Raw genomic sequence first — 27,339 nt, forward strand, 5'->3', positions numbered from 1 at the left:
TATACTTTCTCTTTCCCTTTTTCATTTTTTTTTTCTTTTTTATTTTTTGAGGACACATTGGGTAAAACCTTGTGGATGTTTCTGAAATGAATGGTCTTTTCAAAAGATTTGCAAATGTTCAACAAGCATAAGAGAATACGTTCGATAGCAATTATTTTCTGAGAAAGGCAAATAACAAATGCAGCGAGATAGTTATCTTTCCAGCAGTCAAATATCTAAGACAGAAGACAGCAGAAGACACAGGGTAACATATATAGGCAAAGTTACCGATAAAAATAACTCACATAAGCGCACCCTATAAGGAAATTGCTATTGAGATGTCCGAATGAACTAAAAATAGAACTATGAATTTGATACAGCCAGCCCTCTACTGGGTATCTAAGCAAAGGATAAGAAAGAATTATGACAAAAGTATACCCACAAGTGTACTGCAATTCTATTCATAACAGCAAAGACATATAATCTACCCAAGGGCTCCTCCACAATGACTGGATGGGTGTTTCTGTTAATGGTGACATCATGGTCATCAGACTATGGCAGAAACAGCTGTCACTACCTCAGATGAAACAAGTGTCTAAACACATGAACAGGTGGACAACAGCACCAGGGCAGAGCGGAGGATGGGCCAGTCGGCATCCAGAGGTGCTAACATATGTTATCTCACTGTCCAGTGGTAGCAAAAGTTATAAAATATTCAGAGAAAAAAACAAAGTCCTACCGACGGACAAGAAAAAATTTTAGGTAACAAAATCATAAGAGTGAGGTCTGATGTTGGACATCAGAAGCTGAGACTTGACAGCAACCATTACAAATATTAAAAATGATAAGGGAAATTACATGCAGGAAAGTAAAGGGTAGTAATATAACAGGATTTCATTAAATAGTTAATTCTGTGGAGATATTTTTATAAGGAATATAATGGAAATTGGAATTATTTTGGCCAGTGGTGTAATGTTACTTTCTTAGGTAGCTAATGCTTTTTACAAACATTTCTGTTTTTTGTTGTTGTTGTTGTTGTTATTATTGTTTTTTATAAAAGTAAATTGATTTCAGGTTAATTAAGAATACAAACAACCAGGTCAAATTATTTTATTTTGTCAGGTGGAGTCCCTCTTGTCTTTATGGCTCCCACACAAAAGAGGTACCAAACAGGGCAGCACCTGTGGCTCAATGGAATAGGGCTCTGGCCCCACATGCTGGAGGTGGAGGGTTCAAACCCAGCCCAAAACTGCAAAAAAAAAAAAACAAACAAACAGGAAGCGGGGGTTCCAAACACCCTACCCCATTCCCATTCCGTGAAAGCACAACAAATGCCTCCCCCTACATAATTACCCCCCAATTTGAATTGAAATAGGTTTTTCTCCTAACCGGGTGTACATGAGATTGTCTGATGGCTTCATAATAGTACTGATACATAAACGCTTTTCCATTCTTGTGATATCTTACTAAGAGGAATGTGTTTCAACTCCATACAGGGTATTACAAGGGATATGAAGTCACCATCTTTTTTAATTGCTGATCCTTTTTTAAAATGTTGATCTATTCCTGAGCTGATGGGCCTTTTGGTTCTTTCGACTTCTTGGTAATTGTAAACTGAGCTGCAATGGGCAGCCTAGTGCAAAAGTCCTTAATATAAAATTTTTTTTCTTCTGGGTAGATACCTAGTAGAGGGATTTAAAGACAAGATTTCCCATATGTTTTTTGAAAGAACTCCTTCAGTGTATTAAATATTCATGTGTTTCACTACATTGGAAGGCTCTTCATGACAATTAAAAAGTGCATTCTATTTTTTGTATAGCATCAAAACTTCATGCAACATAGAAAGATACGTAAATATAGAAGAGTCCCAATAATAATTTTGCACATTTTTCACAAATATATGTTCCTTTTGTGACCACTGTCATTATAAATTAACGTTAACAAATGCACTCATTTTAAAAAACACACTTTCTGAGCTTGCTACATTGGTATGTAAAAATTTCCAGTGCCCTAGGAAACAGAGTCCAAGGCAACTGAGATTCAGAGAAACCCATTCTCAGAAGGTGACTGTCTGATGCCTCTACCTGGACCCAATCCAGTTCTTTATTAAATTCAATCAAATTCTCACTGAAATTCATCCCCTGTTCCTGATTTCTAAGAGGTGACAGCTCTGATTCCTTCTTCCAGCTCCCACCTCTGTGCAAGGCACAGAAGAGGTACAATAAATGTTTAGGAACAATGCTGCCAACACCACTCCATGTCCCTGTGACTTTCAAGTCTATCCATCTGAGGACACCCCAGAGCAGGTCACACTAGGGTGATCTGAAGCCCATCTCAACCTCCCTGCTGAGTCCATGTGTCATGCACAGGTAGGATTCTAGGGCACTCAGGGGCCCCTGCAGGACAGGCTGCCTGGTGTCAGGCACAGCTGGCTGCTGATCCACAGGCACCTCTCACAACTCACACACTTTATGTCCTGTGTGTGTCATGATGCTGAAACACCTCAGGGCAGCACCACAGGTGATCCCACTGGGTCTGGGGTCAGACAGTGCTCAGCAAACAGCCTGGGTGGGCCTGTCTCCCCCAATTTCCCTGATGTCCCAGTGACAAGAGCCCAAACATACAGGGTATAGCAGACAAAAGCAGGATTAAATTTAAAAATTGTAAAGCTTATTGTGCATAAAAAAGAATGTGAACTGAATGGGAGACCTTAAAGTAGAAGTTGTGAGAGGAGGCGGGGCTCTTGGCAGTGAGACAGCAGCTTTTAATGCATGAGTGAGGTCCTACATGGATCTCTCTTGTCCTATTAGGTCTGTGTAAGCTTACTTAAAGTTATCAGGCTGACATGAAGGAAAGTGTAAGTTTTGTTTAGGATTGAAGATAGAATTTTCAGAGAAATCCAAATAGTTTAATTATCAGGCATACTCCTCTGGGCATTTGGGGTAAGGACATGCCAAGCTGTGGACTCTACTTACATTTTATTACTCTGTCAACTATCTGTGATCAGCCAAGTTAAGGAAAAGTGCACAGCACACCCCCTGGGGAAGGGCTCAGCTACAGTTTGGACCTCACCTGACAAACAAACAATGTAACCTAACCATTGTACCTCATATCAATCTGAAAATTAAAATATAGTAATTTAAACAGGAATGAGAACATACATAATCATGAAAATATATTTTAAAAAAAACATTAAGTTCAACGGAAGCAGATGGTCTGAGTGTTGTACTGAGGGGCTGAGGAGGGAGCGGCAAGACTGAGAGTGGAGGCAGCTGCAGCCTCTGCTTCCTCAGAAGAACCGAGACATTCAGGAGACACCCTCCCTTCCACTAGATTGTCCCAGAAAAACCACTTGAATAAAACAGAAAGGTGACAGGGGCCACCGGGGGTGGACGAAGGGGCACTGAGGCTGCCTGCCCAGAGTGCTCAGAGCACTGCCCAGCCCCAGCCTGGACCCAGAGAGCAGGTGAGTGAAAGTCCCCAGGGCCACACAATTCCCTCCAAAACCTTTACCCCTTACTCCTGTGATGTTTAGAATGTGCCTAAATTCCTCAGTAAAGGGACTGAAAATAATCAAATGCACAATTTTGTCCAAAAGAACAAAGGGAAAGACAGATAATAACATGAGAAATGTCTGCGATACATGAAAATGCACCTGTTTAATTCTGCTTCTCTTCACACGCATAAGGTAATAACAGGAGTCAATAGACATCAAGCCATATTCCCATAAAGGTAAGAGGGTCTGCGTGTATGATCACTCAGTCTGACTTGGGGTGATTGGGTTCAGTGAGCATTTGGCTACAGGCATGAGAAGCACAGGCCCAGATATGGGGCTCATTCCGCGCAGGTGAGAGCTCTGAACACAGAAAGACAATATGAGCCTCTCTGTACATAGAAAACATTTGACAATACATACTGTGTTTCTTCTGTATGTGCAAAAGAAAAATGTTACCTGTAACAAGCGTTTATTAAACAGAGGCAATATTTGTTGACCAATTATACCTGCATAATATTCCATGGTGTACATACACCACAATTTACTAATCCTTTCGTGGGTTGATGGGGACTTGGGCTTCTTCCATGACTTAGCAATTATGTATTGGGCTGCAACAAACATTCTGGTGCTAAGATAAAACTGCTTTGGGCTGCAGTAAACATTCTAATTGCTAAGATAAAACTGCTTTTAAATGTAAAAATATTTTTACTGGAATTAGACGATATCTCAAGGTAGTTTTGATTGCATTTCTCTGATGATTAAGGATGATGAGCATTTTTTCATGTGTCTGTAGGCCATGTACCTGTCTTCTTCAGAGAAGCTTCTATTCAAGTTCCTTGCCCACGATGAGGTGTGATCACTTGTTCTTTTCTAGCTGGTATGTTTGGATTCTTTGTGGATTCTGATTATCAAATCGTTGCCAGAGACATAATCTACAAATATCTTCTCCCATTCTGAGGGCTGTCTGCTTGCTTTATGTACTATGTTCTTGGCTGTGCAGAAGCTTTTTAGAAAGAGTAGCCCACATCACAAAATCCCAAAACCATAGATGTTTGCATGAATTTGGAGAAAAGGGAAAACTTCTGCACTGCTGGTGGGAATGCAAACTAATATGTTCCTTTTGGAAAGAAGTTTGGAGATCATTTAGGGATCTCAAAACAGACCTGCTATTCCATATTGTAATCCCTCTACTAGGTATATATCCAGAAGACCAAAAATGACTTTATAACAAAAATATTTGCACCAGAATATTAAATGTAGCCCAATTCATATTTGCTAAGTTATGGAAGAAGCCCAAGTGCCCATCAACTCACAAATAGATTAATAAATTGTGGTATATGTACACCATAGAATATTATGCAACCTTAAAATGGATGGAGATTTTACCTCTTTTACGTTTACATGGAAGGAGCTGGAACATATTCTTCTTAGTAAAGTATCCCAAGAATAAAAGAAAAAGTATCCAATGTACTCAGACTTACTATGAAACCTATATATAATCACCCACACTTCCATGTTTACGCTATAACCCAACTACAGCCCAAGATGAAGGGTAAAGAGGAGGGGGAGGGGAGAGAAGGGCGGAGGATGGGTGGAGGGAAGGTAATTGGTCAGACCACACCTATGGTGCATTTTACAAGGGTAAATGTCAAATCTCCTAAGTGTAGAGTATAAACATCTTCAACAATAATTAAGAAAGTGCAGTGAAGGCTATGTGAACCAGTTTATTGTAAGAATTTCAAATTGTATATAAAACCAGCACATTCTACCCCATAAAAGCATTATTATACATAGCTATGATTTTATGACTAAAAAAAGGTTAAAATGTTCAAAATTAACATGTCAGGTATGCTATATTTCTATCACAGCTGAACCTCATAATAATCTATCACAACTTTCCAAATCCTACAATGGTTAAGTATTTGCCCCAGCACACCCACACCTCCCTCAACCTCCCACCCAAGACCTCCTATATAGCAGGAGCACATGCAAATAGGGCCTCCCTCTTCTCACAAAAACCACCCAAGCCCTGACACTGCAGCTCTGGGAGAGGAGCCCCAGCCCCAGGACTCCCAGGTCTACCCACTCGCTGCTCAGGACTGAACACAGACGACGCACCATGGAGTCTGGGCTGAGCTGGTTTCTCTTGGTTGCTCTGTTACAAGGTGATTCGTGGAGAACTGGAGACTCGAAGTGTGTGAGCGGGTGTGAGAGAGAGAACAGAGGGTGTGTGTGGAGGTTTCTGACCAGGTGTCTCTGTGTTTGCAGGTGTCCAGTGTGAGGTGAAGCTGGTGGAGTCTGGGGGAGGCTTGGTCCAGCCTGGGGGATCCCAGAAACTCTCCTGTGAAGCCTCTGGATTCACCTTCAGTGATTACTACATGTCCTGGGTCCGCCAGGCCCCAGGGAAGGGTCTGGAGTGGGTTGGTTTTATTAGAAACAAAGCTAATGGTGGAACCGCTGAATATGCTGCATCCGTGAAAGGCAGATTCACCATCTCAAGAGATGATTCCAAAAGCGTTACCCATCTGCAAATGAACAGCCTGAAACCCGAGGACACGGCTGTGTATTACTGTGCCAGGGACACAGCGAGGGGACTGCAGTGTGAGCCCAGACAAGAACCTCCTGAGGGCACAGGAGGCCATCAGGGGATGCCCCGGACCCACAAAGCACAGACTCAGCCCAGGGCAGGTACCTCTGGAGACTAAGAGCTGGTTTCCTGCCAGGGTCTGGGGCTTCCTCTCCAGATAACAGTTTCCTCTGGAGAATGTCTCTACAGTTATAATCCTGTCCCAACAATCCTTAAATACAAAACTTTGTTGTTGTTTGGTTGGTTTGGTATCGGAAGGACTCTCTCCCACCTGCACAAAAGTCAGGAAATCTCGTTAAAGGCCAAAATGACCCTAGAGTTGTCACCAGAAACAGGGTTCTGAGGAAGTTTAGGGGAATCTCATGCGACTTCCATCACATTCTGGGCACAGTGCTCAGTGGGATTTCCTGATCAGGAGCAGTGGGAGATGGGACAGGGTCAGTGCCCTGGAAAGGCTGACGTTTAGAGTCTGTCCTTCCCCTAATTTGTAACTGCACATCTGACTCAGAACTGACTCCATTGTCCTCTTTTCTGCTAATCCATTTTTGCTTTTGTATCTAGCATTCCCTATCTCAATTCCCTTTTCTCTGTTTTTCCTGAAAATGGGTGGGAGGGTGCTTTCTATGTTCTAAATCCCTGGGATCAGGCCCTTTGCCTGCAGCTCAGGTGGGGCTCAGGCTGTGGCCACTGCACGACCTCAGAAAGGCTCATAGAATGTTCTCAAACTCCTGCTTCCCTAGTAACTGAATTAAAGACCATACCACTTACCACATGACAGCCAATATGTTCAAAGACCACATTTGGAGCAAGGAAAGTGATTTATTCAGAAAACCATCCAACCCATAAGATGGGAAGAAGTGTCCTAAAGAAACTTCTGAAGATGGTGTGAACTACAGAATCTTTCTGGCGTTAAGGGAACTGGGAGAGAAGAGAAGGTTAAGGTCAAGGGATGACTGACAGTCACAGACATCTAGATGCCAGCAAGGCTATGAGAAGGGTGTGAAATTTGTTTGATTTTCATCACCTGACTGGTGGTGATGTAATCTAGGAGAAAGTGTTCCTATAAGTCTTCACCATGAGACTATCACTTGTGTGTGCACTTCCTTATTTCATTAGGAAACAGTTTGGGGACTGGGCTATTACCATTTATTTTTCAAAGTTAAATTATAATCTAGTTCTTTCTATCATTACCTGCTCTATGTGCAGATCTCACCAAAATTTTAACCTGCAGAATATGACCAAAATGGATTCAGTCAGGATACGCCTCCCTGTACTGCTACCACTGCCCGATGGCCAGATTTTTTTCCACCAACTTGTGGGTCTGGGGACTGAGAGGCATCATCTCTCAACTGGACACTCCCTGCTGTAAGGGGTCACTTGGGAAGACTATGGAAGAAACACCTTTGACCTGGATAGTATTATACCCTTTCATGTCTCATTAAGAGCACTGGTCACAGGTATCTCTTCTCTTGCTCAGATAGTTTCAAGCAGCCTTGCGTAACTGTGGGTCATAACACATGAGTTTTGCTGGTGTGAAGGTCACCATGACCAGAGAAGGAACAGGAGGGCCTAACTGAAGAATGTCTCCCATGAGTGAAGGAATTTTACATGTAATAGAAATCCAAGGATATAAATCTGGGAGCCAGTCTCCAAAGGATCCCAGATTAAACCTGCCCTGGTGCTCTGACAAGTGCTGATGCCAAGCGTCCTATTCTGTGCCTGTATCAATACGGCCTCTAAGCTGAAGGAGGGCTGAACAGGAGTGTAGGAGGAGGTGTGTGACCACACAGACTCGCTGCCCTGCAGTCACAATCCAGGGTAATGTGATGTCAAGTGTTACTGTAACAAAGGAGTCTGAGAACTTTTTAGACATCAAGGGCAGAAACAGTTTATTAGTGACATGTTTATACTTTCAGATACATTTCTTACTCTGTGTTAATGGGCAGCCATAACCCCCACTTAAGAAGACCATAACCAAAGCAACATGCAACTGGGATAGCCCCTTGGAGGCCTCAGGCTACCCTGGCGAACAGTTTTAGGGAGATGTTCAAACAGGCAACTTCTGGCGTGGTATGTACAGAAAAGTAGGTAGCGAGTGTCCCCAACCAACAACTTTCCCCACTGCCTTTCCCTTTAAACAATCATCTGCCTGAAGGGAACTTCCATGGTCCACACAGACAAACATTTTCCTGAGGACGTACAAACAGTGTCTGCTCCTATCTGAAAGTTTGCAGAAGCATTCTGGGTAACATGAAGTTCAGGTTGTTGAACCAGGAATCTGGGTGAGGGTGTTGACCATGTTCCTCTGGAAGCTGGCTCTCTTTCACTTCATCTAGTCTTTGAGAAAACAGTTTTTTGTTTGTTTGTTTTTAGAGACAGAGTCTCACTTTTTCACCCTTGTTAGAGTGACACCTCCAGCTCTTCAGCTTAGGTGATTCTCTTGCCTCAGCCTCCCGAGTAGCTGAGACTACAGGTGCCTGCCACAGTGCTGGCTATTTTTTTGTTGCAGTTTGGCTGGGGCCGGGTTTGAACCCACCACTCTCAGCACATTGGGCTGGTGCCCTGGTAACTAAGCCAAAGGCACGGCCCAGAGAAAACATTTTTTATTAAGACTTATTTTAATTTATTTCAAAGTCTTATAGGGGTACAAATTTTCTTGGTCTCATGCACAAATTTTTTTATTCTTGAGTCAGGGCTCTAAGTGTGCTGATCCCAAGAATAGTGTTCGTTGTACCTGTTGGTAGGTTTCAGCCCTTCGTCCTCCCCCTCCCTCCACTTGATTTCCACTGAGCCTTACTTGCCTCCGTGCACTTCTGTGCTCACTGGTAAGTTCCAGTTTAATAGCGAGTGCATGTGGTGTGTGTTTTTCATTCCTTAGATACTTCACAAAGGATAAGCATCTGTGGTTCCACCCAATGTAAAAGGCATAAGTTCATCCCTCTTCATAGCTGAGAGTATTCTTTAGTACACACATACCATGTTTTGTTAATCCCCTCATGGGCTGATGGACACTTGTATGGATCCCACATCTTTGCAATTGTGAATTGGACTGTAAGATACATCCAAGTCTTCATGATAAAATGATTTCTTTTCCCTTGGGTACACCCCAGTAGTAACATTGCTGGATTCATGATAGGTCTGCTTTACTTCCTTGAGGAACATCCGCACTGCATTCCACTGAGGTTGTCCTAATGTGCAGTGCCTCCCACCATGTGTAAGCATTCCTTTCTCTCTGCATCCACACCACCTATATTGTTTTCATCTTATAATTAGAGCAATTCTAACTGGGGGAAGGTGACAACTCATTGCAGTTTTACTTTGCATTTCTGTAATTATCAGTAATGTTCAGTGTTTTTTCAAAATTTTATTGTCCATTTGTCTATCTTCTTTTGGAAAACTTTCATTTACATCTTTCCCCCACTATTCAGTGTGTTTTTTCTTGTTAATTTCCTTCAGTTGTTTATAGATTCAGGTTGTTTTCCCAAATTATTGTTAGAATATAGATTGTGAATATTTTCTTCCACTCTGTCAATTAACTGTTTGCTCTATTGATAATTTCCTTAGCTGTGTAGAAACTTTTTGATTTAATGAAGTCCCTTTTATTTCTATTTTCTGACTGCGATTTCTATTGGGGTCTTCTTCAGAAATTCTTTTCTTGATGTAACATTCTCACCAGGCATAAACTGACAAATAGGGGCCACAGAGTTCCCATTTGAGGAGTTAAATAATTTATTAATGAATTAAAATAAAGAGGAAGGTTCTGAAAAGACTGAACTTTGAGTCTCCAGAATAAGTGGGAAAATTAGGGAGACAATTTGGCCAGTAGAAAGGGCACCTGTAGACTGGTGGGTCCTTATCATTACTTTCCACCAGGGCCTGAGTAAGAGAGAACTACAGAGGATCAAAGTAGAGAGTTGTCAGCGGACGCACAGGTTCACTGATAAACTGGCTACTCTAAGTCTAATGTGTAAGAGGAGACAAGGGTACAACTGAACACAGCAGCAAACACAGGATCAGAGTGTCCCTAACCTGGCTGAGGCTGAAGCTCTCAACCCAGCCATGGGATAGGTTAGGGAGTGTAAATACACTGAGATATCCTAAGTAAAGGACTGTTTTTCCAGTCAAGTGAAAAGCCGAAAGGGCAACTCAAGCAAATGGTGGTCATTTCCATGTCACTTATCCTCTTCATGACAGAGCAGCTGCAGGTCCTCCAGAGCTCATGAGCCCCCAGTATTCCTACTTCCAGACACGGCAGGAGTCTGCTGGACATGCCTCTTAGACCTGAGTGTTCTAAGCCCTCAGCTTTTATCTGAGAGTTTAACTGAGGAGTAAGGATGAAAGAAGCACTTAAATGGTCTCATTTCCCAGGCACAATTGATCTTTTGGCCCTTGTTCTGTCCACATTTGCAGGACGCCCAAAGTCTTGTCCGAAGCGGAGGTCTGGCCCTGACTGTGGAGGAGTGGTCCTCCTGGAAGCAGCCTTGTGAACAGAGGCCAGTACAGTGCCTGGAGTCGTAACACATTTGGCAATGGTAAATCTCCCCCTGTGTCAGTTGGTTTTTGCACCAAAGCAGGAACCAGGAATGGCCTCCCATGTAATATTCTAAAGGGGCTCAAACTTAGCCTGCCTGTGGGAGCCACTCTAACCCACAGCAGGATGACTGGCAGCATCTCACCTCCAGTCAAATAAGTTTCCTGACATACTTTTGCAACGTTTCTTTGTAAAGTGTGATTCATTTCTTCAATTTGCCTCAACAGTGCAATTTCCAGAGGAATATAGTTCTCAGCTAATCCTTGGGCTTTGCATGTTTGTTGAGTATGTTAGAAATGAAGGAAGGTCCATGATCACTTTGAAGGGCATTTGCAGAGTAAAACTAAAATGACCACATTCACCTCAGGTGCATTTTCCCTTAATTTCTCCTAGTCAGTGTTTCCACTGACATAAGGGATTGTTAAATGTACTGTGAGATGAATTGGTTCTCATATCCATTTGTTTCTGTCCATGTGAAGAAGTCCTGAGAAGAGGAACTTTGGTGACCTCCAGATACAATGCTACCCCGACCTAGAGCAAGAGCAGAGATTTCCCTCACTGCTGAGTCTGAGTTGGGAGCTGACCCTGCCCACCTCAGAGCCCAAACATCACTCCATATATCAGGTGCTGCCCCATGTGCCGGGAGCTCAGACTGTCCCCTCTGCTAACAGTGACTCAGGTGTGACTGTGGGGCCCAGAATTAGGACAGTTGACTTGTATTCTGAATTTTAACCTTCCTCACAGATGTAGGTGATGATCCAAACTCCCTTCCCCTGACATCTGTTTTATTTAACTATAGTTGAATATGTGAGGAGAATAAAGTGGGGTTATATAGTTCCCTCAGTCTACCTCAAAATAGACAGAATTTGTTGAGAAACAACAGATGGGACAAAATTGGGTTTAACTTTCATACCAAAATATGTGTGTTTGTCGTAAAGGCTATGATAACCAGTTTGATGAAAATATTTCAATTTGTATGTAAAAGCATCATATTGTATCGATTGCATTAATGCATAAAACTATGATTTAATAAAAAAAAGTATCTTTGCAAATTACAATGTTTTGAATTTTCCTAAACACCAGCACCTGTACTTTTCAGATGACTTGGAAACACATCTATGTTACAATGTTTTATAATCATTCCTGTTTTCTTCACTCCTTTTTGTCTTTGCAATTTGGTTTGCCTGACTTCCAATGACATTGTTTTAAAGCCCTGACCTCACTTGCAGACTGAGCCAACCCCTCTGCTGAGTGTGCACAAGGCTTCTTCTATGCAGAGCACAGTGCTTCTGACTGTTAGGAAACTCCATCAGATATTAATGTTTCCATCTGTCAGCAGAGTCACTGTCAGATCCTGCGGTCTTCCCATGTTGTCATGTAGAGATTTTACTCAGTATGCTCTTTTATTTGAAGCTCTAAGTGCTCTGTCATTCACAGTCATATTCAGATCGTTTGTCTACTACGGCTCTGGGCTTTCTCTCTGTTGTATCTCATATTTATGTTCATAACCACATATGTTGGGCTGGAGAGTTGTTCTTGCCTTTTTAGTTTATTGGATGCATTTTCTGCCTGTAGATTCTCATGTCCTACCTTTGCTAGGCACTTAGTCTACAGCTTCTTCTGACCCTCCTCAGAGATCTTTCTGCAGTCTGTATTTTCAGTGGTGACCAGGGTTGAATCTGCTCCTTCTGCGTCCATCAGAGACTTCAGGTTTCCCAGTGACACCTTGTCTGTGCTCTCTGCTTGGCTTCATGTTCTCCCCTGTGCTCTCCTGCAGAGGTTCTGTCTGTTCCAACTATCCACATACAATCCACTGTGAAACTCCCCTGACAACTGTCAGCGTATGGAAGGTCTCAGACTAATATCAGAGTCTCTGACCTTCTCCTGAGCTGTAATTCTAGGTAGGCATCAGGACCCTGGGACTTTGTGCTGCCTTCCTGGTGCTGCTGTCTCTGCCCCAGGTTTGCTGAAGGTCCCAGTTTTCCTGCCCCTCGTCCTGGGCAGAGTGTCTCCTGTTAGCATTTATTGTTCTCTCTCACAGCCCCAGTGTTTTTCCATCAGGGTCCTCAGCTTCCTGATTTGATGCCCTTCCCTGCAGATCAAGGCCTTTATTCCACTGGGAAGTAGTTGGGGGGTGGTTCTGAAGAAAACTTTGGTGGGGACCTCTGTGTCCCTCTCAGCTCCTATGAGGACCTCTGTGCCCCCAGGATGCCAGATTTGAAGACTTCAATGAAAATCAAGTCTTTAATTTTATAATGGTAATAAAATAGGTGAGTCAAAGTAAATTTCAGAAGTATGTGCTCTCTGTCTCTCTCTCCCACTGTGAATTTTGTGGAAAGGGAGATTTTTGTGACTGTCCTTTTTCCAAAGAAAAAAGATAAGAGGATAGAAACCTCCTTGAGCATGTGGCCCCTGAGAATTTTCCATCATCAAGCCTTCACCTCACTTAGCTCCCCAAAGTTAAATACAGATTCATAGTTTCAACTTCTCACACCCTACACTGTGTGTAGCAGCCTCTGCCCCAGATTAGATAATTCCATGGCCTTGTTTATTCCTGCAAGAACATGTCTCTCCCCTCATGACAGGTTTGTTGTGAGTTCTGTAACTTCAATTATCTGAAGTATTAAGGAATGTTTCCCACATTGTAGCTCTGCAGTTTTTATGTTGTTGTCAGTGTTGTTCTAAGGATGAAAACAAGAAACTGCTTCTCATCTGTGTACAACTTCAGGATGTGTGAGAGACTTACTAGTTAGATGTTGAAAATGTAAGAGTTACATGTTGATCAAGAGCTTAATAGACAATAATTACATGAAATTTCTGCAGTGGAATACTACCCTCATTAGAATTCATGACCGTTTCATACACTCGACCCTATGTATAGCAAGTATATATGCTCAGTGAATAAGCGAAAGTAATAAGCATAAAAACTGTAGTATTCCATTTGTATGAATTCTACAAAATAATAACTCATTTAAAGTAGCGTAATAGTGATGTATATTTGCCTAGGGAACTAACAGAAGAAGGAAAAGTGAAAGAAGGAAAAATAGAAGAACAGAAGATAAGTTTAAAGGAATTGATTTGTTCACTATCTTTATAATGATTATTGATATGCCAATATTTATAACTTATGCACGTTAAATATATGCAATTTAGTCCATATGAATTATACCTCACTCAAGTAATTACAGAAATAATAAAATACTGAGAGGGAAGAAGTGATAGAGATAAAAATGACCCAGATCCCTGAAAATTCAACTCCATCAAACCTAATCCTCTCCATTTGGGGGGTAAAATCTCAAAGCAGCAAAATTACAAATGTTCCCATTACAGAATTATTCAAACCTCATTAGGCAGGCCCAACTCTATCCTGGAGTGGATTTGTGGGTCATGGGATTCTAGTACTGAGGAGTTCATTCTCAGATGCCAAAAAGTCACTCTGACCACACGTGAAATACTGGACACATCTCTGAGCCCCTCTGTGCTCCATGGTGAGCCTCACATTTGTAACATGGAAAAATCCAGAACACTTACAACACATGATCCTTGCACATATGTAAACATGAAATAAGAACCAAGTATGCTAAGGTTTATCACATTGTAATCGCATAATAAGAATTTTTATTTTATCACGTGGCAAACAGATCATATTCTTGCCCTAGAGTACTCACGCCTCCTCTGGGCCCTGCCCTCCCCCAGGCATCCCACACAGACCTCCTATATAGCAGGAGAACATGCAAATAGGGCCTCCCTCTGCCCATGAAAACCAGCCCAACCCTTACCCTGCAGCTTTAGGAGAGGAGCACATCCCCGGACTCCCAGGGCTGCTCAGGATTGAACATAGACGGTGAACCATGGAGTCTGGGCTAAGCTGGCTTCTCCTTGCTGCTCTATTACAAAGTGATTTATGGAGAACTGAGGGAGACTAGGAGTGTGTGAGTGGATGTGAGAGAGAGAACAGAGGGTGTGTGTGTGGAGGTTTCTGACCAGGTGTCTCTCTGTTTACAGGTGTCCAGTGTGAAGTGCAGCTGGTGGAGTCTGGGGGAGGAGTGGTCCAGCCTGGCGGGTCCCTGAGGCTCACTTGTGTAGCCTCTGGATTCACATTAAGCAGCTACCACATGAACTGGGTCCGCCAAGCCCCAGGGAAGGGGCTGGAGTAGGTATCACGCTTTAGTACTGGTGGTAGCACATACTACCTGGAGTCTGTGAAGGGCCGATTCACCATCTCCAAAGACAATGGAAAAAACACTGTGTATCTACAAATGGACAGTCTGAGGACCGAGGACACGGCCATATAGTTTTGTTGAGGGACACAGTGAAGTAACGGCAGTGTGAGCCCATACATGAACCTCCTGTGGGGCGCAGCCATCAGAGGAGCTCATCCTCCAGCTCAGAATCTGGTGCAAAGGGAAGCTGAGGTTTCCTTCCAGCCCCTGGTGTTTCCTCTCTTCTCTATCATTTATCATCATCATGACAGTTAGTGATTTCTGGTAAGGCCTTGGCTTCTAACATCTGAAAGGGAATGACTTGGAACCTAATTTCAATAAAATTATAAGACTTTTTTTTGCAGTTATCTGCTAGATACAGAATATCATTAAAATCCTTGCAACAGATGGTGCCTGTGGCTCAAAGGAGTAGGACACAGCCCCATATGCTGCAGGTGGTGGGATCAAGCACAGTCCCAGGCAAAAAAATCCTTGCAACATGTGGAATCTTGGGCAAGATTGCTGACTGGAGCCAGCTTTCCACACAGGTTCCCATCCAGAAGGAGAGTTAATGACAATTGTTTAAGTAAGCTATTGGATAGTAAGATGTTGGTTTGGGGCTAAGTCAATAGGGAAGGTAGAAGAATGCACATCAAACCTGCTGATGTGAGCTGCAACCCCAAGTAAGCTATTGGATAGTAAGATGTTGGTTTTGGGCTAAGTCAATAGGGAAAGTTGAAGAATGCACATCAACCCTCCTGATGTGAGCTGCAACCCCAAGGGAACAAATAATAGCTGAGACTTTAATCCAGAGTTACTGAATCACTAGTATTAGACTGAGATCAGCTGAAAACAAGACAAAGCCACTTAGCCACACCACACCAAGGACCCCTCCCCGCCCCCAGTGTCTCAGGCCATAGCACTGTATGGGTCCTTTCCAGTGCTCTAGGGGGAAAGGTACAGACCCCAGTCCCACCTCCTCAGCAAAGAGTTGGCTAATCCCTACTCCAGGATCCCCCAACTCAACTTCACCTTAACTGCTCATCTAGCCAAATGGTGTAAAGCAATCATTGGGCAGAATCAGTGGAAAAACTCTGGAAACATGAATAATCCGAGTAGTTCAACTCCCCAAAGGAATGACATGGCAGACACAACTGAAGATCCCATTCATAAACAGATGTCTGAGATGTAAAAAATTGAATTCAGATTTTGTTTTGCAAATAAGATTAATAGAATGCAAGTAAAGTTGGAGTTAGAAATTTACAGAGCATTTCAGAAGTTGTCTCAAGAATTCAATGAATTCAAAGAGAAAATCACCACAGTTTTTAACTCTGAGATAAGAACTTGCAGCCCTCAAAAGATCTGAGAAATACAGTGGAATCCCTCAGTAACAGAAGGGATCAGGCAGAAGAAAGGATTTCTGACATTGAAGACAAAGCTTTTTAAAGCTCCCAAACACTAAAAGAGGAAGAGACGTGGAGAACAAAAATGGATCATTCTCTCAGAGAGCTCTATGATAATTCAAAGAAAACTAATATTCACCTTACAGGAATTCCTGACGGTGTTGAGCTGGCTTCAAAAGGCCCCGATGCTCAGCTCCATGAGATAATCAAAGAGAACTTCCAAGACATGCCATTCTGAAATTTAGATAGCAGGCAATTTCAGAACCCAAACTCAAGTCAACAACTCTGAAAGCAGACAGACAGAAGAAAACCATAACTTACAAGGGGAAGAATATTAGAATGACTGGATATCTCTCTGCTGAAAACTTCCAAGCTAGATGAGGGTGGTCATTGACTTTTAATCTCCTAAAAAAAAAATAATTTTCAAACCAGGATTTTGTACCCAGCTAAACTGGAGAAATTAAATACTTAAATGACATTCATATGTTGAAGAAATTTGCCATAACTAAAACAGCTCTCCAGGATATTCTCAGACCTATCCTCCATAATGACCAGTACAATCCTCTACCACAAAAGAAAACTCACTCAGAAACTTTTGATCAAACTTCAACTTCCACTGGCGTGAAAGGATTAAAAATGTCCACTGGACTTTCAAAAATCTCGATATCCAAAATTCTACCAGGCTTATCAATATTCTCAATTAATGTGAATGGTTTAAATGGCCCTCTAGAGAGGTAGAGGTTGGCTGTCTGGATGCAAAAACTCAGGACAGATATTCGCCGCATACAGGAGTCTCATCTTACCTTAAATATAAATATAGACTCAGTGTGAAGAGATGGTCATCTATATTTCAGGCAAATGGAAATCAGAAAAAAGCAGGTGTTGCAATTTTATTCACAGATACAATAGGCTTTAAACCAACAAAAGTAAGGAAAGATAAGGATGGTCACTTCACATTTGTTAAGAGTAACACACAACATGATGAGATTTCAATTATTAAAATTTATGTATCCAACCAGAATGCACCTCAATTTATAAGACAGACCCTAACAGACGAGTGCAACTTGATTTCCTCCAGCACCATAAAAGTCAGAGATTTTAACACTCTTTTGGCAGTGTTGCATAGATCCTCAAATAAGAAACTAAGTAGAGAAATTTTAGATGTAAACTTTACTATTCAACATTTGAATTTAACAGATATCTACAGAACATTTCATCCCCAGAAAATTGAATACACATTTTTCTCATCACCCCCTGGAACATTCTCCAAAATTGGTCACATCTTAGGTCACAAGTCTAGCCACAGCAAATTCAAAAGAATAGAAAATATTCCTTGCATCTTCTCAGACCATCATGTAATGAAAATCGAACTCAGTAACAATAGGAATGTGCATACTCACATAAAAACATGGAAGCTAAATAATCTTATGATGAATGATAGCTGGGTCACAGACAAGATAAAGAAGGAAATTACCACATTTTTGGAACAAAACAATAATGAAGACATAAATTACCAGAACCTCCTGGATACCACAAAGGCACTCCTAAAAGGGAAATTTATAGCACTGCAAGCCTTCCTCAAGAGAAGACAGGAAGTTAACAACTTAATGGGACATCCCAAGCAACTGGAAAAGAAAGAACCAATCCCAAACCCAGCAGAAGAAAAGAAATAACCAAAATTAGAGCAGAATTGAATGAAATTGACAACAAAAAGGATTATACAAAAGATCAATAAATCTAAAAGTTGGTTTTTTGAAAGGTCAGTAAAATAGATAAACCTTTGACTAACCTAACCAGAAAGAAAAGAGTAAAATCTCTAATTTCATCAATCAGAAATGGCAAAGACGAAATAACCACAGATTCCTCAGAAATTCAAAAAATCCTTAATGAATATTACAAGAAACTCTATTCTCAGAAATACAAAAATTTCAAGGAAATAAACCAAAATGTGGAAGCATGCAACCTTCCAAGACTTAGTCATAATGAAGTGGAAATGTTGATAGGCCTATATCAAGTTCTGAAATAGCATCAACTATACAAAATCTCCCTAAAAAGAAAAGCCCGGGACCACATGGCTTCCCATCAGAATTCTACCAAACTTTTAAAGAAGAACTAATATTTACATGACTTAACATTTTCCAAAATATAGAAAAAAGAAGGAATACTACCCAACACGTTCTATGAAGTAAATATGATCTTGATCCCCAAATGAGAAAAAGACCCAATAAGAAATGAAAATTATACCACTAATGAATATTGACGCAAGTGTATTCAACAAGATCCTACCAAACAGAATCCACCAACACATCAAACAAATTGTACACCATGACCAAGTGCGTTTTATCACAGGGTCTCAAGGCTAATTCAACATACATAAGTCTATTATTATAATTCATCACATAAACAAAATAAAAAACAAAGACCTTATGATTCTCTCAATTGATGCAGAGAAAGCTGTTGATAATATCCAGCATCCTTTCATGAGCAGAAAGCTTTAAAAAATTGGTATAGAAGAAATGTTAACTAGTGTGATGAAAATGTGTCAAACGGTCTACAAACCAAGTGTATGGTGCCCCATGATCATACTAATGTACACAGCTATGATTTAATAAAAAAAAAAGAAGAAGAAGAAACATTTCTTAAACTGATAGAGGCCATCTACAGCAAACCCAGAGCCAATATCATGTTGTATGGAGTTAAATTTAAATCATTCCCACTCAGATCAGAAACCAGGCAAGGTTTCCCATGATCTCCACTGCTTTTTAACATTGTAATGCAAGTCTTAGACATTGCAATACAGCAAGAAAAGGCAATCAAGCGTCTCCATATATGGTCAGAGGAGATCAAACTTTCACTCTTCACAGAGGATATGATTGTGTATCTGGAAAACACCAGTGACTCAAGCACAAAACTCTTAGATGTAATCGCGGAATACAGCAGTGTCTCAGGATACAAAATCAACACTCACAAATTTGTAGCCTTTAGGTATACCAACAATAGTCAAGCTTAAAAAACATTCAAGGACTCTATTTTTTTCACAGTAGCACCAAAGAAGATGAAATATTTGGGAGTTTACCTAAAAAAGGACGTGAAAGATCTCCATAAAGAGAACTATGAAACTCTAAAACAAGTAATAGCTGAAGATGTTAACAAATGGAACAACATACCATGCTTATGGCTGGGAAGAATAAACATTGTTAACATGTCCATACTACCCAAAGCAATACAGAATTTTAATACAATCCCTATTAATTCTACACTGTCATACTTTAAAAATCTCAAAAAAAAAAATATTCGTTTTATATAGAATCAGAAAAAAACTCAACTACCCAAGATATTTTTTTTCTGAGTACAGAAATAAAAACAAATCAGGAGGAATCATGCCACCAGACCCCAGATTATACTACAAATAGATAGTGATCAAAACAGCATGGTACTGGCACAAAAACAGAGAGGTAAATGTATGGAACAGAATAGAGAACCAAGAGGTGAACCGAGCTACTTACCATTACTTGATCTTTGACAAGCCAATTAAAAACATTCAGCAGGGAAAAGATTTCCTATTTAACAAATAGTGCTCGGTGAACTGGCTAGCGACCAGTAGAAGACTGAAACTGGACCCACACCTTTCACCATTAACTAAGATAGACTCTCATTGGATTAAATATTTAAACTTAAGACATGAAGCTATAAAAATACCAGAAGAAAGTGCAGGGAAAACACTTGAAGAAATCAGCCTGGGTGAATACTTTTTAAGGAAGACCTCCAGGCAATTGAAACAACACCAAAAATACATTACTGAAATCTGATCAAAGCAAAAAATACAGTAAGTAAAGCAAGCAGACAACTCTCAGAATGGGAGAAGATATTTGCATGTTATGTCTGTGACAAAAGTTTAATAACTAGTAATAACTAGTATCCACAGAGAACTCAAACGTAATAGCAAGAAAAGAACTAGTGATTCCATCTCAAGGTGGGCAAGGGACTTGAAGAGAAACTTCTCTGAAGAAGACAGGTGCATGGCCTACAGACACATGAAAAAATGCTCATCATCCATAATCATCAGAGAAATGAAAATCAAAATCACTTTGAGATGTCATCTAACCCCAGTAACAGTAGCCCACATCACAAAATCCCAAAACCAGAGATGTTGGTGTGGATGTGGAGAAAACGGAACACTTCTGCACTGATGGTGGGAATGCAAACTAATTCATTCCTTTTGGAAAGATGTTTGGAGATCACTTAGGGATCTAAAAATAGACCTGGCATTTGATCCTTCACTTCCTCTGTTAGGTATATATCCAGAAGACCAAAAATCACTTTATAAAAAAGATACTTGCACCAGAATGTTTACTGCAGCCCAATTTTTAATTGCTAAGTCATGGAAGAAGCCCAAGTGCCCAATGACCCACAAATGGATTAATAAATTGTGGTATATGTACACGAAGGAATCTTATGCAGCCTTAAAAAAGATGGAGACTTTACCTCTTTCATGTTTACATGGATGGAGCTGGAACATATTCTTCTTAGCAAAGTATCTCAGGAGTGGAAGAAAAAGTATCCAATGTACTCAGCCCTACTATGAAACCAATTTATAGCTTTCATATGAAAGCTATAATGCAACTCAAGCCCAAGAAGAAGGGGAAAGAGGAGAGGGAGGGACTTGTAGGGAGGAGTATGGGTGGAGGGAGGGTAACTGGTAAGACCACACCTACAGTGCATTTTACAAGGGTACATTTTAAATTTACTAGGTGTAGAGTACAAATGTCTTAACACAATTATAAAAACATCCTTGCAACAAGATGCCGTCCTCCCTCCATCCACACTGTAATGTCCTGAGGTTTTGTATTTCCTACACTGTGTTTGTCATTCAGTAGGAAACTTGTCTCTGAGATGACTCTGTGTGTCTTGGAGTTTGACTTAGCTCTTGCCTGTTATCTGAGGGGTGTGGGGAGGAACCCTCATTTCAGTGTGTCTTTCCCACACGTGAATCTGCCTGTGTGACCTCAGGTGGTTCCTCCACTTCATTCTCCTGCTGAAGCTCCTGGTCTCCCTTGTCCACACAGATGGCACCAGTTCCTTCAGTGTCACCCCTCAATGTCTGGTAAATCACCTCCCTAGTCCTGATTCCTACGATGCCACCACTGTTCTTGCAGCTGACCAGGCTCCCTAAACACCCTGAACCCACTGGCTGTTCCCCAACCATGGCTTTTGTATCAACAGTGGAGAACAAATGCCCGCCCAAGTACTGGCTTCTCCTGGGCTGGCAGAGTGAGGGTCGTTTGCACACCATGGACAGGTCAGGAGAGAGCTCACGTCTGTGCACTTGTGCCCTGGTCAGTCTTGGAGCTGTCCTTTCAGCTGGGTACAGGGATCCTGCAGGAGGTGGGGGTTCACCATGGGGGCCTGCCTCAGAGCCTCCTGGGGGCTGGGTGTGAGATATTGGTAACTCCTCATAGTTAGATGGGATGGTGCTGTCATCCATGAGAAATGAACCAGCACAGAGCATAGCATGCAATGCCACTGCACTTTCTAATTTGATATTTGGCAAAAGTGGTATTAAGATTTAGTTGTACCTGAACATATATGTGTGTGTGTGCATAAATATATTTAGTTTTTGAGTTTGGAATATACAGACATACACATGGAAGAATATAATTTTGGACCATCACTTCTCACTATTAATAAATTATTAGTTAAATTAAGTCACATAATAAAATGGAAGCTGTGTGTGTTCTGTGAAGAAATTCACCCTCGTTATTTCACGTGTGTATGTGTGCATCAGTGCTGTGTGTGTCTCTGTGTATGTACACCTGGCTGGAGGTTTTCTGAAATTCCTGGATCTGTGATTCACACATCTGTCATGGGGTAGAGCCCTACTGACATTGTGACTTCGATATTAATTTTTCTTAGCTGGCAGGTTTGCTATTGAGTTTCCAGTTATACCAGTTCTCACTCTCCAGGTTGATGTACTGCTCCTTCTCTTTGCATTTTATGTTTGCAATTCTTCAGACCTATTTGCAGGGTCATGGGTTCTTTTTGAAGGTGAAACCACTGCGTTTATGACCCTGTGAAAGGCTTGATTATTTCTTATTCCAGTACTTTTTATTACTTTGAGCATTTCTATTTGAATATTTCTTAATATCGTCATATCCCTGCTAAGATTACCTATGTGGTCCTGCATTCTGACTATGTTTGCTTTTATATATGCGTATTTTAAGATACTATTTACAGTAACTTTACAATTCCTGTTTAATCACAAATTTCTACTATTGTGGGTGTAATTCGGGAACTCATTTTTATCATTTTCATTATGCCTTTTTACATGAGTCTTGACTGATGCATGTAGCTACACATTATAAGTGTCATTGCTGGGTACTAATCTGTAGCATTCTGAACCCCAATTGATTCAGCCTCTTTTGGATGAGTGTTTAGGATTTGTGGTGTTTAAGGTTACATTCTGTCTTAGACTGTCTGGATCAGGCCTACCCATGGTTCAGAAGTCAGCTTGGACCCTGAGTCTTACTGAGCATGTGACCTACCGTGAGGCTCTCTGAGAGCCCATTGGGGGTGTGCACCACAGTGCAGACTGAAGCTGATGACATGAAAATTAAGCTTAAGTCTATTCTGGGTCACCTCAAAGGCTATTAAACCTGTTCCCAGGCTAGAGGGTCTTGGTACATCCATTTGAAAATGGCAGCTATGCTCTGATTGGTACATTGGTAGGACATTCCTTCTGCCCCTGGTCTAAGCAACCACTGGAGACAAGGTTAAGGTGAGATGAGGTGTGGGGCCCCATCCTTCTCCTCTCTCCTCAGGAGAAACAGGTGTCTGGCTATGTCCCTCTCACAGACGCACAAATGCCAGCTCTCTTCTTTCTTGTAGAATTCCCCACACCATGGAATGAGAATCCTGTGTTTGCTGCCAGCTGAAGCACCCTGGTAGAAGTGGATAGCCCCTCACCCTTCTACAGGGCTCTGGGCCCCCTGGATTTGATCTGTGCTGGTGACCTCTTTTTTCTAGTCTCCTCTCTCAGCTTCACAACTCCTCTCAGAGGGGTCCTTACATTTCCCTGCTGTCTCTTCCAGTGGTCCACAATTGTTTTCTGCCCTCCTCAGCCTGACCCCTACTCTTCAGTGGAGAGTCTGACAATGGTGTCTCTACTTAGCCATCTAGGTGGTGCCTCAGTGTACATTGTTAAATTTGTAATGATATACTTTATGTTTTCCCTCTAAGCTAGACATGTCGGGTTTGATAGTCGCTTCACTTCTTATTTAATGTACATTCCCTCCTATACGTGACACATCCTGTCCTTTCTAGGCATTGACTGTGGAAGTTGTTGTGAAGTTGCTCAGTCTGCATGTCCCATATTTGGTGCAGTGGCTGCTCGTGTTGAAGGTTCTCTCTGGCATGAGCACAGACTTTGGACTCCTCCAGGATCCTCTATTGGTGTTTCCTGCCAGGCTTTGTATTTACTTTATGTTTTCCTGGAGACAGTGTATTTTGTCTCTCCCAGGCACATTCTAATTTTAAATTTACCTACCAGTTGTTGATATGTGGGAAGGCATTGCATGAGAGGGCAGTCTTTGACCTTGACACTGACACAATTTTCTAGGCCAGGATCGTGACCCTTGGTCTGCAATGAGCTCTCCCATGGTACTGCCGCTCCTGCAGAGGTGATGCCAGTCTGCATGTGCTTCCCTCTTCCACTATTGTAAAGTGTCTTTTTGATTTTCCACAAACCTTCTCTGCCATGGCCCAGGTATGTCTCCTTAAATCTTCTCGGCTGGTACATTTTCCTGTGGCTTAAAGCTTGTGATCTGCGTGATGAGAGAGAAACTATAGTTCTGAATGTAACCCTTGTCAGGACCACTGCCCCACCAGTTTGCTGGCATTGCTCAAGTGTCCCTAAGATTTCAGGTTTGTCATTCCTCATACAACATCCTTGCTTTGAAGTTTAATTCCTTAGTTCTGAGTTTGTGATGGGGAAAGTAGGCTTGGATGCATTTCAGAAATATGAATAAATTTTCCCTCGTGCTAACATCTGTGAGGAAGCATTTTGTCATATGTCCCCAACACTGTAGCAAAAGGCTTCAAGGGAAATAAAATAGCAGCACCACAACTCGGTAACCCCTAGGACATTCTAAGGATCCAACCCTGACTATGCTCAGGTTCTCACGATCCAGTACCTGCTTCTATAAACAGCGCTATCCAGTCCTGTCCTATGTGCCTCCTGCTGGCCGCTTCCTAACATGGACCAATATTCTGGACCCGCTTCTCCCTGGAAGTGCTGGTTCCCTCACAGATTCCACCTTTTCACTCCATACACCACTTCCGTGTTTGAGGTATTAAACACATGGTGCTCACGTGCAGCTCATCCCTGTGGGCTGTTGTTGGTGATGGTGATTACAATGGAGATGTTCTTGTTCTTGTTACTGTGGAAGGAAAAATGCTCTTTTCTCTGCTGTCTCATCTTCCACTTGAGTAGCAGCTTTATCTATGAATCCAACGTATTGGGAATAATATGAATATCAGTGAGTACCATGATAAACATGCAAACTTGGTAAGTTTACAAACTGGAATGTCACTCGTTAGTAACTGTACAAGCTTACTTGGTAAACACTACACCATGGCTGAGTTCATAGGGATTAATGCTGAATTAAGTAAACCAAAGAAATAAAAGTATATATTCTGCTGGGATCCTTCCCTACGGGCAGGGTCCATTAAGACCTGTGGATCTGTCAGTGACCAACTGAAGAAATATAAAGTTAGAAACGACAAGAAAGAAAAAGACAAGACACCCAGACTAGAATTTTCAAAGATTGGAGCTCAGGGGACCATCACCTGCTTCTGGGGTTCCAGTGGTGGCCCCCAGTGTCAGTTCCACTCAGTTTTTTTTGAAGACTATTTGTGCATTATTCCAGAGGGTAAGCTGAGGAAGGGGACAATGACTCCAGCAGTTTCTCTTAGTTAGCATATCAGCTTGTATTTTTTTCTATAATCATTAACTTTAAGGGTCTGAGCAGTCTTGAGAAATCCAGACCCTGAGCCTTGTGTGGGGGCAGCCTTCTGTCTGAGGTCACACACACAGATTCCTAGTGAGATGTTGAACTCTGCTAGTTCACTGTGGAGTAAAACTCCACTGGTGTCAATCTCCTCTGAAGAATTTGTGGGAGAGAGAAATTTTCCTCTCATCACCACCATAGAGGGTCTTTCTCTGTGATAAAGGATATAATCTCTCCTACCAGTATTTCAAAGTTCCAGCTTTTTCCTTGATTTCTGCCCTTGCCGAATACAAATCTCCACAATGGGTATTTGCTTTGTCTGTTTACTGGGCAGTAAATGGCCTAGTTAATGTATCTTTCCAGGCCTTGCCACAGCATCTTCTGTGGCCATAAATTCTTCAGATTGTTCACAGATGTAGCAGGGGTATTAGTAAACTGTATCGCTAGTATGTTGGAGTTTTAGGAAAAGCAGGAAACTTTCTCACATAATAAATTTAGCAGCAGCTGGTTAAAGATAAACTAGCTGACTTTGTTCTGACTCACTCATCTTACTTTTTAATTTTTCCATTCTTCTGGGGGTGTTTTCCCTTGCCGATAATGGGGGCTCAGGTCCCCATTCTGCCTGCAATACTGCATGATTCCACTTTTATAAATTGTAGAAAATAGACAAGTAACATGAAATAGATCAGTAGAAAGTATAGGAGAAGGAAAGGGAAATAAGGAGGAATTTCAAAAAAAATAATAATAAGACAAAATGAGAATTGGCCTGTTCACTGTCTCACACATGGTGATGACTATCTCAACGTTTCTTAATAATCTTTAAATATGTGAACTTCACTGTATGTCAAAGGTTAATTAACATTAAGTAAACAAACAAAATGGATGGATTCAGTAGAAATAAGTGAAGAAAAGATGGACAATAACACATGAACCAGGAGACACTCCTGAAACCACATTGTGTGAACCCTGCTCCTCTGTGAACCCAGGATATCTGTGTATTTAAGTAAACACTAGAATACAGTAAAATCACTAATATTCTCATAACAAGAAGGGATTTTTGCAAACTACATGACTCATGACAAGCCCCAGCCTGGAGTCATTACAAGAGGCATTCAGGTTCAGTGGTGAGAAGGATAGGCCCAGAAAACAAGCTCCCTCTAACCAGATGGTAGCTCGTAGACACATCATACAGTGCACCTGAAATTGTGGGTTTTATTCTACATGTGTCAATGAAGACAATGTAGATACCTGTCACTCAGACTCATGTTTCAGGGTAAACCAGATACCCTCACAAAAACTAAATTTTTCACAGTAGAATACTTCCAGACCTCCATCAGCATCCCACCTCACACCTCCTATATACTGGGAGGACACACAAATAGGTCCTCTTGCTGCTCATGAAACCGAGCCCAGCCCTGACCATGCAGCTCTGGGAGAGGAGCCTCAGCCCCGGGACTCAGTTCTGCCCAAGCGCTGTTCAGGACTGAGCATAGTCAACCATGGAGTCTGGGCTGAGCTGGCTTCTCCTCGTTGCTCTATTACATGGTCATTCCTGGGGAACTGGAGACTTGGAGTGGGTGAGTGGATGTGAGAGAGAGAACGGAGGGGGTGTGTGGAGGTTTCTGACCAGGTGTCTCTGTGTTTCCAGGTATGCAGGGTGAGGTGCAGTTGGTGGAGTCTTGGGGAGGCTTGGTCCAGCCTTGAGCTGGAGAGTCCCTGAGACTCTCCTGTGCAGCCTCTTGATTCACCTTCAGCAGCTACTGGAGACTGAGTCTGCCAGGCTCCAGGGAAGGGGCTTGAGTGGGTCTCATACATCAGTGCAAATGGTGGTAGCACAAACTACGTGGACTCTGTGAAGGGCCGATTCACCATTTCCAGAGACAACAGCAAGAACACTCTGTATCTTCAAATGAGCAAGCAGTCTGAGGCCCAAGGATACAGCCGTGTATTACTGTGCAAGGGACACAGTGACTGGACGGCAGTCTCAGCCCAAACATGAACCTCCTGCGTGGTGCGGCCGCCAGGGGGCGCCCGGGACCTACAAAGCACAGACTCAGCCCAGAGCAGGTGCAGGTCGTGAATAAGAGCTGGTTTCCAGCCAGGGTCTGAGACTTACTCTCCGGATAACAGTTTCAT

The 27,339-nt window shown here is 41.9% G+C and overlaps 1 pseudogene and 1 gene segment (V, D, J or C); both read left to right on the plus strand.

Moving 5' to 3' along the window:
• LOC128587724 (immunoglobulin heavy variable 3-49-like) overlaps nucleotides 1-10,549 on the plus strand; it is a 29,103-nt gene extending 18,554 nt beyond the window's left edge. Inside the window, 2 exon segments of the V gene segment in view lie at nucleotides 5,744-6,163; nucleotides 10,473-10,549. Of these exon segments, the coding sequence occupies nucleotides 5,744-6,163; nucleotides 10,473-10,549 (497 nt within the window).
• A 3,832-nt stretch (nucleotides 10,550-14,381) lies between these two features.
• On the plus strand, nucleotides 14,382-27,287 carry LOC128587725 (immunoglobulin heavy variable 3-23-like; annotated as a pseudogene).
• The last annotated feature ends 52 nt before the right edge of the window (nucleotides 27,288-27,339 follow it).

Source organism: Nycticebus coucang, chromosome 6 (assembly GCF_027406575.1).
Source record: "Nycticebus coucang isolate mNycCou1 chromosome 6, mNycCou1.pri, whole genome shotgun sequence".
Classification (NCBI taxonomy): Eukaryota; Metazoa; Chordata; class Mammalia; order Primates; family Lorisidae; genus Nycticebus; species Nycticebus coucang.